General features: G+C 36.0%; 1 protein-coding gene across 4 annotated transcripts; it reads right to left on the bottom strand.

Moving 5' to 3' along the window:
• Positions 1–1,684: 1,684 nt before the first annotated feature.
• uckl1a (uridine-cytidine kinase 1-like 1a) lies at positions 1,685–16,404 on the bottom strand. Of its 4 annotated transcripts, none has more exons than XM_048211255.1 (15): positions 14,918–15,573; positions 12,095–12,279; positions 11,816–11,922; positions 10,993–11,163; positions 10,811–10,882; positions 10,266–10,455; positions 10,112–10,173; positions 8,453–8,469; positions 8,141–8,239; positions 7,811–7,904; positions 7,045–7,107; positions 6,819–6,941; positions 5,282–5,389; positions 4,944–5,121; positions 1,685–3,283 (listed from the first exon to the last, which is right to left on the bottom strand). In XM_048211255.1, the coding sequence occupies exons 1-15, from the start codon at positions 15,016–15,018 to the stop codon at positions 3,189–3,191; spliced, it is 1,665 nt and encodes a 554-aa protein (XP_048067212.1). In that variant the 5' UTR covers positions 15,019–15,573; the 3' UTR covers positions 1,685–3,188. The 4 variants fall into 4 exon arrangements, with proteins under 4 accessions (XP_048067212.1, XP_048067215.1, XP_048067214.1 ...); XM_048211257.1 differs by lacking the exon at positions 14,918–15,573 and adding an exon at positions 16,297–16,404 and having other exon boundaries at positions 2,344–3,283; XM_048211256.1 differs by having other exon boundaries at positions 2,346–3,283; positions 4,944–5,100; positions 14,918–15,553.
• Between the last annotated feature and the right edge of the window lie 334 nt (positions 16,405–16,738).

The following is a 16,738-nucleotide window of genomic DNA, read 5'->3' as shown; positions in this document are numbered from 1 at the left end:
TGTTGTCATTATCATGTGACCTACCAGTGTCGGTTGTGTCACTTCACTGTCATTCACAAATCCATAGTATTTCATCCATGTACTTTTTGCCTACTCTTTTATGAGTACTGTGATTTCAGACATATTTATTTTGTCACCGACTGTTTTTTTGCCTACTATATAGTAGAGAAGAATGCGATTTCGGATGCAGCTATTGTTTAGATGTTTTATTTCAATATATTTGTCAGTTTTTTTCTTTTTAAACACTCGTGAATCTAGAGCTATTTTCACGCAATTTTATTGCAATCCTTAGTTGCTAATTCCAGAACATTTTATAGAGGTTAGAGCCATAGTTTTGAGAGATAAAGTGTGAATTATAAGCCAAGCTGTAAATTTAGCTGCTTCAAAAAACATTATGACATTATTACCTTGCTACTAAGTAATGTTATGTAGTTGCTACAAATTGTGTCGAAAAAGGGCAGTGCTAAAACAAGTATTTTGTGCAGATATGTTTCCGGTAAATAAAGTTGCTGATTTTTTGCCCTAAATGCAGATGGTCAGATTCTGGCCTTTAAAAAAGCTCCCATCGAGTCAAATAGGTCGATGAAGTGCTGAAGAGATTGATGATGTCTGGTTAATTTCAGCTAAAGATATCTGCTGGATTCTTTAGACAAATGCCCTTTTTTCCCCAGTTACCTAATTTGGTAAAATCTGATCTTAGAAAAGACTTGTCAATGCAAGTTTATTTCATTTTGCTGTCTTTTAAAGCCTTCTATGGCTTTTTCCTACCAATGTACAACTTCATCTTCAAGTTCTCTCTTATGGTCTTATTTCTATACCTGCACTTGGCTGTTCATTATTCCATCTCAATAGAGCTCTTCTTCAGTTCCTCTCAATGAAGAACACTTCACCTTCATGCAGAGCTATTAAATGTAGGGTAGGCAGTGTTTTTCAGAAACGCTTTTTGTTAAACTGGTTGAAACTCTCTTCACATCCTGATAGCAATCAATAATAGAAATGGTCTAAATATTAAAAGGTCCCGTTCTTCGTGATCCCATGTTTCAAACTTTAGTTAGTGTGTAATGTGTAAATTTTGTTGTTAGATTATAAATAAAATCTGTAAAATATTAAAGCTCAAAGTTCAATGCCAAGCGAGATATTTTATTTAACAGAAGTCGCCTACATCGAACGGCCAGTTTGGACTACATCCCTCTACTTCCTTCTTTAATGACGTCACTAAAACAGTTTTTTGACTAACCTCCGCCCACAGGAATACACAAGATTTGCGTTTGTAGAGTGTGTTTGTCGCCATGTCGTCGATACGCTGTTATTTTCATCCCGCAGTCCAATCACCGGGTCTGATTCCGGCTCAAATTGATAGGGTAAAATTAAAGACATGTTTACAATAACACTGAGCGCATGCATCTCCACGTTATGGTAAGAGGCATGACCTTTCCGGGCAAGATGCGCTAAACTGCTGTCGAATCACAACACAGGAACCGCTGGCACAATCAGAACTCGTTACGTATTTCTGAAGGAGGGACTTCATAGAACAAGGAAGTAATCAGCCCGTTTTTATGACAGTGGAAACAGCGGTATACAGATAAGTAAATTATGTGAAAAATACTGTGTTTTTTTACACGCGAAACATGAACACATGTTATATTGCACACTATACACACAATCAAAGCTTCAAAAAAACACGAAAAACAGGACCTTTAAACATTTTTGTGGAAGTCTCAGGACCAGGCAATGTTTGTCCAATCATTGCTTTCGGTCCTAATGCAATAATAGGATGTCCTACCTGCCTGTATTTGCATACCTCCACGCACCCTGCTCGCGCAGACATCACACATCATCAGCGTGTTCCATATTCCATCTATTCTATGAGGCTGGAGTTGTAAACACAGTCACCCAGTGGCGCAACAAACAGTAGCTACCACTTACAGTTCCTCCTGAACCAAAATAATGAGCTTACGCTGCGTTTACGTCATAACTACAGTAAACAGAGATGGCTACAGTAAACCCGTGACGTTTCTATATCAACACTATCAACGCATGAATTTGCAGCAGTCAGGTGGTACAAGTAAGAGCTCTTTAAGTTGTTTACATTCATTATTATTGTAATGTTATGTGCTTTGAAACATGAGGTATATTAACGCTGTCTCATGACGTTTTGCAGACTTTGCTCTGGCTGTGTGCATTCATGTCTATTGTAGGAGGCGTGGCTTGGGAGAGCGCTCTGAAGGGAAGGTGGGATCTTATGCTTTCAAAGCTAGCTTGCTATTGCTAGCCTCTCCAAAATTGCCTACCCTACCTTTAATAGGTTTTTGAGCTGAGTAAGTGTGCTGTCATTTACTCTCAAGGCTTCTAGTTTAACAACAAAAACACCTTGAGCTTAATCTTGTCACTATTCTGTTTAGTTACTAGGGTCATTGTTAGGTCACTGTCTTCTTCTGGTCTTTTATTAAGATTGTAGACACAGTTTGGTTTGATTGTCTCTAAATTCTTGAGTGAACAACATTTTTCTTAAATGCATTTCAGTTTCATAGTTGGAGTTTGAATGTCCTTACTGAACCTGCAAAAGCACAATGAGACAGGAGTGAAGTACTGCCCCCTGGTGTTATGGCTGCAGTAGCACATGTCAAAAAAAAAATTAATACATTTGGGGAGAAAAAACAGCTCTTATCTGCTCCCAGAAAACTCCCTCTTAGCTGTCTGAAGAATGATGAAATAGAAGTCTCTCTAGAAATTGTAAAATTGAAGAAATTGAAGGTTTGAAGAAAATATATAATGCGTTTAAAAGACTGACGCATTATCAAGTGTTTGAAAAAATTTATTTTATGTTGAATGTGTAAAACCAATAAACAGGCAAATGGGTCCAGCCACTCTTACACTTACACAATTGTACAAACTAATGCTTAGAAATGTATAAAAGTGACCATTTTTAACTTTTTTAACTATTGTTACAGTGTTTGAAAAGCTAGAAAAAGATATCAAATCTAACATATGTGTTTATTTATAGATAAAAGACATTTTAATGTTTTAGATCACATCATGAACATACGGTTATAAAATAAAGTGCTACAAAATACTGTGCCTCATGAGTGTGTTAGGCAAAACTATTTTTGTTCCTGGCTGGCTTTATGAAATTACAGTAAGTGTTGATCCTGACTAGTCACAACTGCCTGAATTGCTTGAACAAAGTGTCAAACCTCTGATGAGCAGCTATGTGGTTCTTGCTGTTCTTCATCAATCCATGATGAAGATCCATCTGTCCCAAAGTAACGGTCACCAAAGTCCCCTTTAAGGATAGCAAATACACACAAGATTTTAGTACACAGTGTAGGTTTTTTCCCCCTTCTTTTATTTAGATGCACTACCATTCAAAGATTTGGGGTTGGTAACACATAACAATAAGGTCCTATTAATTAACGTTAGTTAATGCATTAACAATAACTATCAATGAGCAATACATTTGTTGCCATATTTATTAATCTTTGTTAACATCAGTTAATAAAAATACAACTGTTCGTTGTTAGTTCATGTTAGCTCAGGTCCATTAAATAATTAAAAATGTTTAATAATGTATTAGTAAATTTTGAAATTAACATTAATATTAATTAGGTAACATTTGTTATTCATTATTAGTTAATGCTAACAAATGTAGTTAACTAATGGAACCTTATCGTAAAGTTTAGCTGAATTTGAAAAGACATCTCTTATGCTCACCCAGTAAAAAGTTTTGTGCACCTCTTTTTATTATTTCTTACCCAGTAAAAATTCACAAAAAAATATTGTGAAATATTTTTACTATTTAAAATAACTATTCTGTATTAATACAGCGCTCAGCGTAAATGAGTACACCCCCTTTGAAAAGTAACATTTTAAACAATATCTCTATGAACACAAAAACAATTTCCAAAATGCTGACTAAACTAAGTTTTATATAACATCTGTTTAACTTATAACATGAAAGAAAGGTTAATAATATAACTTAGAGGACAAAATGTTCCGTTTTACTCAAATTAGGGTGATGCAAAAATAAGTACACCCCACTGAAAGTCTCTGGAGCAAAGCTAAATTTGTAAATGTACTTTTCCAACATGACAATGATCCTAAACACATTTCTGAAGAAGAACAGGGTGAAAGTGATTCAGTGGCCAAGTATGTCTCCTGATCTGAACCCAGTCAAACACCTATGGGAAATTCTGAAGAGACAAGTTGAGCATCATTCTCCATCCAGCATTAAGTCTCTAAAAGAGGTCATTCTTGAAGAATGTTGCAAAATGTCGCCAACTTGTTCATTCCATGCCTAGAAGACTTGGTGCTGTCATTAAAAATCATGGAGGCCATACAAAGTACTAGATGTAGTAGTTTTTGTTGTGGGGTGTACTCATTTTTGCATCACCATAATTTGAGTAAAACTGAAAAATGTGTAATCTAAGGTATATTATTAACCTTACTTTCATGTTATAAGTTAAACAGATGTTGTATTAAACTTAGTCTTGTCAACATTTTGGAAATTGTTTTTGTGTTCATTGAGATATTGTTTAAAATGTTACTTTTCAAAGGGGATGTACTCATTTACACTGAGCACTGTATGTTTTAAAATATAATTTATTTCTGTGATTGCAAAGCTGAATTGTCAGCATCATTACTTCAGTGTCACATGATTCCTCAGAAATCATTCTAATATGCTGGTTTGGTGCTCAAAAAACATTTCTCATTATTATCAATGTTGAAAACATTTTTCTCAAGATTCTTTGATGAATAGAAAGTTCAAAAGAACAGTGTTTGAAATAGAAATCTCTCTTTTTATAAATTATAAATGCCTTAACTGCCACTTTTGATTAATCATATCCTTGCTGAATAAAAGTATTAATTTCTTTAAAAAAAAAAAAAAAAATTCTTACTGACACTAAACTTTTGAAAGGTAGTGTATCTATGTAAGGAAAACTCACCTATCCCTGGGATGACATGAAGAAGGTCATCTAGGCTCTTGTCCACAGCAGTGGTGATGATTTTGACACGAGGGAAGGCATAAGCCACTGAGTGAACTCCCAACTCCGCCATCAGCAGAGACACCAACACGATCTTGTCTTCCTGGACATCATGGTCCTGTATATACACATACACACACTCACATTCAACAAATTAAAACCATTAAAACATTTTAACAATGAATTTTGGCACCAAATTACTTTATTTACATAGAAGAGAGTCAAAATTCACTTTGTTTAAAAGGGTTTGTACTTTTTGTTTGTATATTTTGGAAGGAATGAGGTCTACAGCCACATACCAGCAACACCCTCACTGCCATCATGGCTGCAGCTCCGGTAGAAACGGTGCTATCCATCAAAATCACATGGTCCTCACTGATGTCTCTGGGCAGTCGCAGGTAGTGCAGCTAAATGGAAGGGGAGGGAGTCTTAGTTACCACGGAAACGAAGTGAGAAAGAGGGAACAACAGCCACCAAAAAAATGAAACTGAGGAGTCAGGAGATCTCTGTTACCACGGAGACAGAGACCAACAGGCAAAATGGACAAACAGGGTTTAAAATGACAGAGAAAAGGCCACAAATATAAAAAAAGCATGGTCAAGTGCCAGGCATAATCTGTGTCCAGAAAAAAATATTGTAAAAAAATAATTGTATATATATATATATATATATATATATATATATATATATACACATTTATATATATATATATATAAATACACACCGTCCGTAAGTATTGGAACAGTAAAGACAAAATTGTTGTGTTAGCTGTGGTGTCAAGACATCTATAAATATGATTAAAAGATTAATATGAGGCAGAAGAGTACAGAGTTGACTGTTTCAACACAAAATGTTTTACCAACTAAAAAGTACAGCACTTTTAGAGTTTCATCCCTCTGCCTAATGTGAGCATAAGTATTGGGACGATTTAACTTAAAGCAAATGTAAAAGTGTAAAAGCTAATATTTAATTGTAAATCCCTTGCAAGCAATCACAGGAGCGAGTCTGTGACCCATAGACATCACCAGACTCTTGGTTTCGCACTTTAAAATGCTTTTCCAGGCCTTTAATGCAGCCATTTTCAACGGTTGCTTGTTTTTGGGGAGTTTCTGCCTTTAGTCTCCTCTTCAGCTGGTGAAATGCTTGTTCAATAGGATTTAAATCTGGAGATTGACTTGGCCAATCTAAGACCCAAAATTTCTTTACCATGATAATCTTGATTGAGTTAGCAGTACTAGTGTTTTGGGTCAGAAGTAATTGAAAACACATTTGAATGGATTGCTTTCGTAGTGGCAACGCTCATGTGGTCGAAACACCACCTACTCTCCTCCTACTGACCTAATGCATAAACATTATGGGAAGCACGCCAGCCAAACAGGATTTAAACTTTGTTGGCTGGAGACCCAAGTTTGGTTTGAAGACGAAAAACTTATCAAGCACAATTCTCTCCATTCCTGATTTCTAGCACGCACTCACAGTGTTCGGCGTGGTCTTGTGGCTATCAGAGCAGAAACGAAAGCTGATGCTCTCTGTATGCTTCCTCTGGGTCATTCATATGTAAATTGTGAGCTTATTTTGTCCATTAGATCGAAAGTTCCGAAAAAAAACCCATACACCATAGACCCTCTCCTCGAAGAAGTCAGGACAGAAGTGGTTGAAAGTGGACAAAATAGATGGATTAAAACACCAGATGGAAACGGGTATGTGTCTCCCTCGTCTACTTGTGATCTGATCGACCAAATCGCAGCTTAATACCAGGTCTAAACAGGGCCTAAGATCTCTCTTATAGTACACAAGAGAGCTTCGTTGTATTCATTCTGTTTTGTCCTGTGTTACCTCTGGTTCTCCTGAATCCAGATTAGTCTGGATCAAAATCTTCCCAATACGGACGTCTTTCCACACGGCTCTCAGTGCAGGCTCCATGGTCTCACCTGCCCGAAGAACGGACACACCTGTGATCTAAGAGACAGAAAGACAGGTGCTGCTACAAAACCAAGATGATTCCAATAAAGTAAGAAATGTTCAAATACTAAAAATGAACCTGTCAGACACACAAATTTACCCCTTTCCCACTAAATCTGCGCCCGTTATACTCTTGACCTTGTGGTGTTTGGATGGTACAGGCCTGTAAAAAGGACATATTTTTGTGATGACACACATTGTACAACTGAGAAGAACATGTTTTGCTCTGCATTCATTAAGAGGGGTGACAACAGGTCAGCAAAAGAGAAACATAAGCAATAGATAACATTAATATAATCTATAAACCAGGTATTTATATGCTATTATTTATTAAAAAGGACAAGAACAGAATAATCAAAATATTAAAAATAATCAAATTAAAATAACTGGCAAATTAACTGTGATTAATTATAAATAATGAAAAATAATACAATTACTCTTGCCGATTAATTAACTGGCATATAATGTAATTAATCCAATAAAAAGTTTAATTAAGATGTCTTTGATTATTAGCAATTAATTTGATAAATTAACTGGCATATCATGTAATTAATTCAAATAAAATTTAATTGACATGCGTGATTAATTGTGATTCATTTGATTAATTAACTGACATTTAACTAATCAGAATCGAATTTCTATTGATATATGTGTGACTACTTGGTATTATTTTGATTTGAATTAACTGGAATATGTAATTTAATTAAAAATTGTATTGACATATGTGTGGTTATTAGCAATAAATTTGATTAATTAACTGGCAGGTCATCATTTAAATCATGATAGATTCATCTTTGATTGCACAATAATATCAAACTCTGCCAAAAAAGACACTGATCGGCACACGTACAAATACACCCACACACCTTGGAGGGCAAGAAAGACAGTGCGTGTTCAATAAGCAACCGCATCAGTCTCTTTGAGTAGAAGATGAACTCGTCACGGCTGGTGTCTTTGTTCCTAAAAACAAACAGAAAAATTGAGGAGGAGTGCTTAAGAGACGCAGAGAAAAGGGTAAAAAAGGCCAGTGAGTCATTAGCCTGATTCACACAGTAAGACGTGAGGAATTCTGAATGGCACTTGCAACAGATGAATGGATTCCAAAACACACTTCAACATCACGCATCAACTTCTTAAACTAGGTTATCTTTTGATGGGTTTCATGAGATCTGATTCATGTGACACTCACCACTCACCTGATGATGGTGTGGAGACCTCGAACCTGTGGCGTGCTTTCCAACACACTGAGAGTCTGAGGCAGCGGCTGGGACTGATGGGCCGTGGCCAGGAGCGCCCTGTGTGTGCGTGTGCATATGAAAGAGAAGAGATGTAAAGCAAATCAGCACTGCCAAAGACAAAAAGATGATTCAAATACAAATGAAGGCCATTTGTACACTGGGACATAACATTTCTAACATTGACTGCAACACTAAAGGAGTGGGCTGTTTGCCTTAATTTGAAATAATACATGCATACACACTCATGTACTGAGTAAAAATCTTCTCTACCTGACACTAATCTCACGCTGCCGAGAGAATGCATGCAACAGAACAGAGATGAAAGATCAGTGAAAGAGAAGAGTTAGCAGGCTGATTGTGGAGAGAAGTTTTCTGTCTTAAATAAGTACTTCTATAATGATTGTTTACTTCATGGTATTTATATTACACAGATAGGGACAAACAAAAAATGGACGTTGCAAAACTTCTATTCACCGACAGAGGGCGCCGTGGAAATATGAAGGAAGCTGAAAAAGTCCATTCAACATACCACATTTTTGAGATGAAATTTTAAATAAACCCTGCACAACTACACTAAAACATCTCAGTTTTTCATGTTGAACATTAAGTTTTTAAAAAGTGTTTTTATTTTTCATTTAAAGGTTAGTTCACCCAAAAATGAAATTTCTGTCATTAATTACTCACCCTCATGTCGTTCCACACCCGTAAGACCTTTGTTCATCTTCGGAACACAAATTAAGATATTTTTGATGAAATCCGATGACTCAGTGAGGCCTGCATTGCCAGCAAGATCATTTCCTTTTTCAATGCCCAGAAAGCTACTAAAGGCATATTTAAAACAGTTCATGTGACTACAGTGGTTAAACCTTAATGTTATGAAGCGAAAAGAATACTTTTTGTGTGCCAAAAAAAAATAAAATAAAATCTAGCGATGGGCGATCGAAGCTTTACGAATCTTTTGTTTCGAATCAGTGTATTGGAGCACGTATCAAACTGCCAAAGTCACGTGACCTATTGAATTTTCGAAACACTCATGACGTAACGAAGTCTCGTTTACTGAAATCACGTGATTTTGGCCACTGATTCGAAACAAAAGATTTGTAAAGCTTTGAAGCTTCATGAAACATCATTTTGAAAATTGCCCATCACTAGATATTGTTGAATAAAGTCGTTATTTTATTTTTTTGGTGCACAAAAAGTATTCTCTTCACTTTATAATATTAAGGTTGAACCACTGTAGTCACATGAACTGTTTTAAATATGTTTTTGGCACCTTTCTGGGCATTGAAAAAGGAAATGATCTTGGTGGCAATGCAGGCCTCATTGAGCCTTCGAATTTTATCAAAATATCTTAATTTATACTCTGAAAATGAATGAAGGTCTTACGGGTGTGGAACGACATGAAGGTGAGTATGACTAAATTTTCATTTTTGGGTGAACTAACCCTTTAATATATCTAGTAGGGCTGTCAAACGATTAATCACGATTAATCGCATACAAAATAAAAGTTTGAGTTTGCCTAATATATGTGGGTGTACTGTGTGTTATTATTATGTATATATAAATAGAAACACATCCATGTATATATTTGAGAAATATATGTATATGTAAGTATATGTATTTATTTATATTTTTATATAATTTATATTATATATAAATACATTTTTTTTGTACATAACATATTTCTCTTAAATATATACATTAATTTGTGTGTATTTATATATACATATTATTTACACATATTACTCACACATATATTATGCAAACTCAAACTTTTATTTTGCATGCGATTAATAGCGATTAATCGTTTGACAGCCCTAATATCTAGTCTAGGGTGGACTACCAATGCGACCACAAAAAATTAATGCACAACTTCTGTTTTGCTGGAACAATGGATAAGATTAGTTCACAGGACACATTTGCACTCACTTCTTCTAGCTGGCTGTGAACATGCTGAACGATCAGGTCAATGGCCACCATGTTACCCCCACCTGTGTTTGCAGGAGAGAGGAGAATCTCATCTGTATTCAAAAGGCAATGGTAACTGCAATTATACACTGCAGGAAATAAATATTGAACTCACCACGTGGCACAACAATGTCTGCAAGTCGCATGGTTGGTTCTATGTACTGCTCAAAAGCTGGTTTTACAAACTTATTGTATTGTTTAATCACACCCTCAATGTCACGTCCTCTCTCTGCGATGTCCCTCCTCAGCCGCCGTACCAGCCGAATATCCGAATCTGTATCTACAAAAATCTTCATATCCATCAGCTGCAAAAAACATAAGATGACTGAAGAAATATTACGTTTTCAGTAGTAGGATATAATGTTTTCACACTGACTCATCAATATTTTAGTAATGTGTACACATTTGAAATGCATATACCTGCAAAATGTTAATTTTGTCAACTTTTAGCAACTTACTAGCAAATATAGATGAGCTAAAACTTAATTCATATGAACTAAAAGCAACAAAAGGCAAATTTTCATTTCATGGCTCTTTAAGATGGATTTGTGATAAATGGTTCCTCATCATCTCCCTTACTTCATCACAAAAGCATTTTTATCACTTACTTCACTTTGAATTTTTATCAGCATTTAAACATTCAGAAACATTTCATAATACCTGCAAGAGCTCTTTGTCTGCAAAGGACAAGATGCCTTCAAAGATAATGACGCTGGCACCATAGACATTTTTCTGGAAGAGGGATAAAGAAGTAAACACCATCAAACACCTGAAATCTTTTTGCTGCATCTGTATTGGTGGTATCTGGAAAATATTGTGAAACATCTGCGACACACACGCACCCAGTCTTTCTGGCGTCCGTGTGTAGTGAAGTCATACACTGGGATTTTTACACTTTTCCCCTGTTTAAGTTTCCGCAGTGTGGTCACAAGCAGCTCAAAGTCGAAAGCCCCCGGATGGTCAAAGTTATAGTCGTTATTGGCCGCTAGAGCTTGTTCCTCTGGAGACAGAACCTGCAGATGGGTAACATAAAGGTTGCGTGTCTGATCACTGGTGGGGGCGCCACACACAGGAAAGATCACAATCCTGCCCCATCACCATATGTGCTTTAACACATTTATATTCTAATCACATAAACCATGGCATCTGAGACTAGAAGGCTGTTAGTAATATGTTAATATGTGTGAAAACATGTTAAGAGTTACATACAATTTAAAAAAGAAATAGTTTGCCCAAAAATTAAAATTCTGTCATTTGTGTTATACAAAGTGAATAAAAAACATTACAGCATGACCAGTGTACTCTTAAGAGCCAATTCTTTTTAGATAATCTTGAGTAAATGATGCCAGAATTTTCATTTTTTGGCAAACTACATGAAAAAAAAAAAGTGAGACTTCACAGTGGATACAGTCTTGCTGAACAACAAACAAATAAATCTCCACAGCGGCCATTTTGATGTTATATGTGCAGATCAAATGTGACTGCCTGGTCATGTGTTGGAACAAATTGATTCACACAGAGATAAAGAAGGAAGGAGAGGGATTACGAGAGACTTTCAGAAGCACTTGATTTAACAGATTAACTTCACATGGTGGACCAATCGCTCATTCACATCTCACACTCAAACTTATTTTTCATAAACACAAACAACCACTAGCACCTCACCTTATAAAATGAGTCCATAGATAGTAGAACAACCCAAGGAACATCTAAAGCTTCAATGATTTTATTGGCTACAGTAGTTTTTCCAGAGGCACTGCCTCCGCAGAGACCTGTAACAACATTATTACTTATTTAGACTTCAGATTTAGGATTTAAGTTCAAATATACAAGAAAACAGGGAACAAGCTGAGCCAATACTGAAAAGTCTCAATTTCTCTATTTGAATGATCACCAGGAAGTCATTGGTATGTTTCTGTTCACACTCTTTCTGTCTACTCGTACCAATGACAAAGGCCTCTTTAAACTGGGCTCCGTGTTCGTTGTACCAGGGCGGTCTGCCGGCTATGTAGATGGTACGTGTGCCGGTGCGGAGCAGTGGAGGTTCTGTTTTACCCAGAGTGCTGCTCTTCCTGCGAGAGGTGCTGACCGGGGGGAGGAGCCTGTCCAGAGAATCTTCACCACTCCCACTAGACCAAAAAAAAGAGAGAATTTTTGTATTATAAAATACATTCATATGGAGACCTGTAGGCTAGTGCTACACTACCAGCAGAAATATGAAACAACTATACAGTAAGACATTTATTGGTTGATTTCTCAACGCTGTTTCTCTGTGGTTCTATAAAAGAATTGCTCTGTCTGACCAACTCAACAGCAACAGCAACTCAACCAATGGGGTGAGGTTGGGGCGGGGAAATCTCTATGTCCTAACAAATGGGATACAGGAGGTGTGTTTGGGAAACCTTTCTGACACCAGTTAGTACTTTTGCTATTCTTTTTGGTGCTCCTAGTGACATGGATTACAACCCTACCCTTTTATTTTGAGCCTTCAAAAATTATTTATGCTAAATAAATATATATATTTTTATTCTGTCCTCTCAACAACAAAGCACATACCATAGAACTGAATAAAAGTTGTTGCTTTTAACAAAATCGGACATCTAAGAAACCAAGTAATTCTTCAGCGTTCTTTTTGTCTAAAATCAAGAGTTTATTATTTAATGAAGACATGTTTTATAACTTGTTTGATGTCTATATGATGTAAATGACAAAAGCAATTAATCTCTAATGAGTTAAAAAAAAAAATCTGGCAGTGAGTAGCATGTGGGCATCATTGTTGTCATCTTTAACTAAAACCATTAAAATTCTTTTCATGAGGCTGAAATAAAATAAAATAAAATATAAATATTAGATGAAAAATTGGAATGAAAATGTGAAATGTTCTTGTCCAATGGTTCAAATGTTTTTGCCCATGCCTTAAAGGTGCTCTATATGGAAGAGGATTAGGGCCAAACAATAATAAAAAAATAAAACCATCTCGAGATTAAAGTTGTTAAATTTCGAGAAAAAAATCGTTAAATTTCGAGAAAAAAGTCTAAATAAAACGTTGAGAATAAACTCGTTAAATTACGAGAAAAAACGCGTTAAATTTCGAGAAAAAAAATCGAGATAAAATGTTGAGAATAAACTCGTTAAATTACGAGAAAAAACTCGTTAAATTTCGAGAAAAAGGTCGAGATAAAATGTTGAGAATAAAGTCATTAAATTACGAGAAAAAAGTCGTTAAATTACGAGAACAAATTTGTTAAATTATGAGAAAAATGTTACATTTCGAGAAAAAAGTCGAGATAAAATGTTGAGAATAAAGTCATTAAATTAATTACGATTTAACGAATTTGTTCTCGTAATTTAACGAGTTTTTTCTCGTAATTTAATGACTTTATTCTCAACATTTTATCTCGACTTTTTTCTTGAAATTTAATGACATTTTTCACATAATTTAACAAATTTGTTCTCGTAATTTAATGACTTTTTTCTTGAAATTTAACAACTTTAATCTCGAGATGGTTTTATTTTTTTATTATTGCTTGGCCCTAATCCTCTTCCATAGCTCTAAGTGATGTCACGTGTTTTTAGGCAAAAACATTTTTTTTGTCACATACAGCAAACATCTCCTCACTATCCGCTAGCTGCCTGTCCCCTGAACACACTGTAAAAAAACGGTCTCTGTAGTCGCCACAAGCTCCAAAAACGGCAATAAAAACAAACTGGTCCAGCCTAGACCACAAAACATAATAAACATGCTCCAGCCAATAACCGACAAGAATGATTTTAAATGCGCGTTCATGACTGTTTCAGGAAGCACGGAGGGGAGGGGGAGGAGGAGGAGGAGGGAGGGTCTAGCTAGCCTCTGTTTTGTTTGACAACACTTCGAACGTCAACAGGAAGTTACTCCAGCCAGGATCGCTTAGAGCACGTTTAATTTAGCAATTTCTGTAATTTCAGGCATTTAATAATTTTTGACTGTTCAGTGTGAGTTCAATCCCTTTTTTGGCCCATTTTACCAGTTTAAGAAAACCTGCTTAATAATTCATGTACATCTGAATATGAGGTGTTTTTTACTTCCAGCCCAAGCTTGTTAACAATTATATCACTTAAGTTATAAATGATTATATACAAAATGAATAGTAGTTATTAAGATTGGTGTGGTTTGGAATTGGTAAAATGTGCAAGGGAAAAAAAATATGATTCAAATATTGACTTGCCTAATAATTATGCATATATGTATAAATAATACTAAAATATCACTGGTGTATGTGAATGAATGTCTAAAAAACTATCTTGTTGTTCAATATGTCACAAGATTGATGATCAACTGAAACAAACAAGCTTTCAGCCATAAACAATCAATGTGAACTAATTGTGAACATTTCACATTCACATTTTTCAGGTTTAAAACAGCAACCAAGAGATCTTTCCACCATCACATCAATGTCATACACAACCTGTCTCTCTCACTCTTTGCATCAACACGAGTGAGTGACTAAATCAGGCCACTAGTCACAGTACATTCAAAACTGCCAAACAACACAGGGAATAGCCAAAAGATATAACATCTTGAAGAAAAAAAAGGATATTGGGCTGAAATAAAATAAGAGACTATAAACAAGATAAAATGATCAAATGTTTTCAGTGAAAAGGTTTGAGAAAACAGCAGTGATTTACTCCTTAAAAGCATACATCTGTTCATTTTATGCTCTCAAGTGAAAGGGCAAAAAGACATTTAATTAACCTTTTAAATACAAAACAGTGCATTTAATAACTTACCCTCCATCTGTACGGAGAGACCAGCAGCCTGATATTCTGGCCCCTGTGTATCCGGGCAGCGTACTCATATCATCTGAGAAAGCCTGATGGCTGTCTTCCATATAAGCAATAAAGGTCACATTCTCACTGAAGCTCAAACAGCCCAACACAGATAAACCAGCTAATAATCACAGCTGAAGCACAAAGCCTGGGTCACGGAGAGGGCGGACATCATACCGCTCCTAATGCTCTGGCAAAAGCACATGCCTGCTTTAAGAAAAGACCAGATCTGCAGATTCAACAAAGGAATCTGCTTCTGTCTAAGCAGAGAAATCCTTGAAGTTCTGACCACTAATGTCTTTTATTGAATAGAAAAACAACTTTTCTTTGTGTCTGGATACTGGCTCGCTCAGTATGTGGGCTTGACCGAATAAGAGGATCAGTTCTACAGGTGATGTGGATGGAAAGTATTAATAGAAGCAGGAGACAGAGAGGACAGCTTTACTGCTGAGAGTTCTCAGTTATCGTTTCATTGAAATGTCAATTTCATCTCAGATATTTCCCCTTAGGTGAAATTAGACAATTGTTTATACAATAATATAAAATTTAGAGCTAAAACCTAATGGATAGCAAAACTCAGATAATTTGTTCTTCAATTCTTGAAGAATTTGACATTTTCACAGTATGACATACTGTCACTATATTTTCACTAAATTATTATTATTATTTTTTTTTTTTTTTCACAGTGTGAGATGGTCTCTAGTATTTTCACTGAAATTCTAGAGGAGACACGTTTACAGACTTATATTTCTCAGGAGGAAAAAAAAATAAGAAGGGGGAGAGCAAAAATTGCTTTTTAAAGTGAGATACATTATATAAAAATAACTATAGGGTCAATTAAAACAGGCTATTGTAAAGAATTACACACACCCAATATAATAACGACATCTCAAAGGTCAGATCTCGGTTGTTGATCCGTTAGGATGTGATCTCTCCACGGTGCACTAATGGGAACACATGTAGTGTTAGGAGGGAGACCTCAGTCTACAGTTCATTATAATAATAACGCGTCATTAGCGCGCAGCAGAAGCTTGCTGAAACTGGGACAGGAGGGAAGTAAGGGGGTTAACTAACGCAATGCTGATTTAGGTTCCTATGATGATTAATTTTCTTTCATCATCAGAGCAAAGAAAAGTTGTATTCCACTGTATGATAAACCGTTCTGTACCATGCTAAAAATGAATTATTAATTGACTCGATGTGGGTCAACAGCAACGTATAGTAACGTAGGGAAGAGGTACACCTGCGTCAAAACGCACTGACGCTTTCCATTATAATTTAGTATAGGCCTATATGTTTTTAGAATAACAAATGGATCGCAGACAGCTGTGTTGTGATACCTGTTCGATCGGCTTGAGTTTTTCCTCCTGCACTCCATCTCACACACAACATTCTCCACTCAGATCCGACTCGCCATGAAGCTAGACTGGACTGTCAGCTGTTAATGCCTTGCGAAACGCATTGTGGGAAATGTAGTTTCGGCCCGCTCTGTGATTAGTCTGGGTCATTCCCAGCAAGCAATAGCCTTCATTTCACCGTCTCGGTTAACTATAGACCCGATATAGTCCGGCTATGAGTAACCCACTTTTAGCCAAAATAATCTTTCATTTGGTTACATATCGTTTTGCCAAAATAACTTGTGAGATGTATGATATGATATTCCATCATGTAAATGAAGTTAACAGTGATTACAAGGTGTTTGGTTTCATGACCTTTGACGGTGAACGTGATTTCACCAAGTACAACATGTTCCTGGATCAACATCTCTGATTTTCCGATACT

This window comes from Megalobrama amblycephala, linkage group LG12, assembly GCF_018812025.1.
Source record: "Megalobrama amblycephala isolate DHTTF-2021 linkage group LG12, ASM1881202v1, whole genome shotgun sequence".
In the NCBI taxonomy this organism is placed as follows: Eukaryota; Metazoa; Chordata; class Actinopteri; order Cypriniformes; family Xenocyprididae; genus Megalobrama; species Megalobrama amblycephala.
This window is presented reverse-complemented; position numbering and strand designations above follow the sequence as displayed.

What these genes read in the sequence shown, in the direction of transcription:
- uckl1a (XM_048211255.1), bottom strand. Translation starts at nt 15,018, where the DNA reads ATGGAAGACAGCCATCAGGCTTTCTCAGATGATATGAGTACGCTGCCC. An exon ending in TGGATTCAGGAGAACCAGAG is followed by an intron (nt 5,390 to 6,818) that starts GTAACACAGGAC and finishes CCTTCCATTTAG; the next exon opens with CTGCACTACCTGCGACTGCC. An exon ending in TCATGTCATCCCAGGGATAG is followed by an intron (nt 3,284 to 4,943) that starts GTGAGTTTTCCT and finishes CTATCCTTAAAG; the next exon opens with GGGACTTTGGTGACCGTTAC.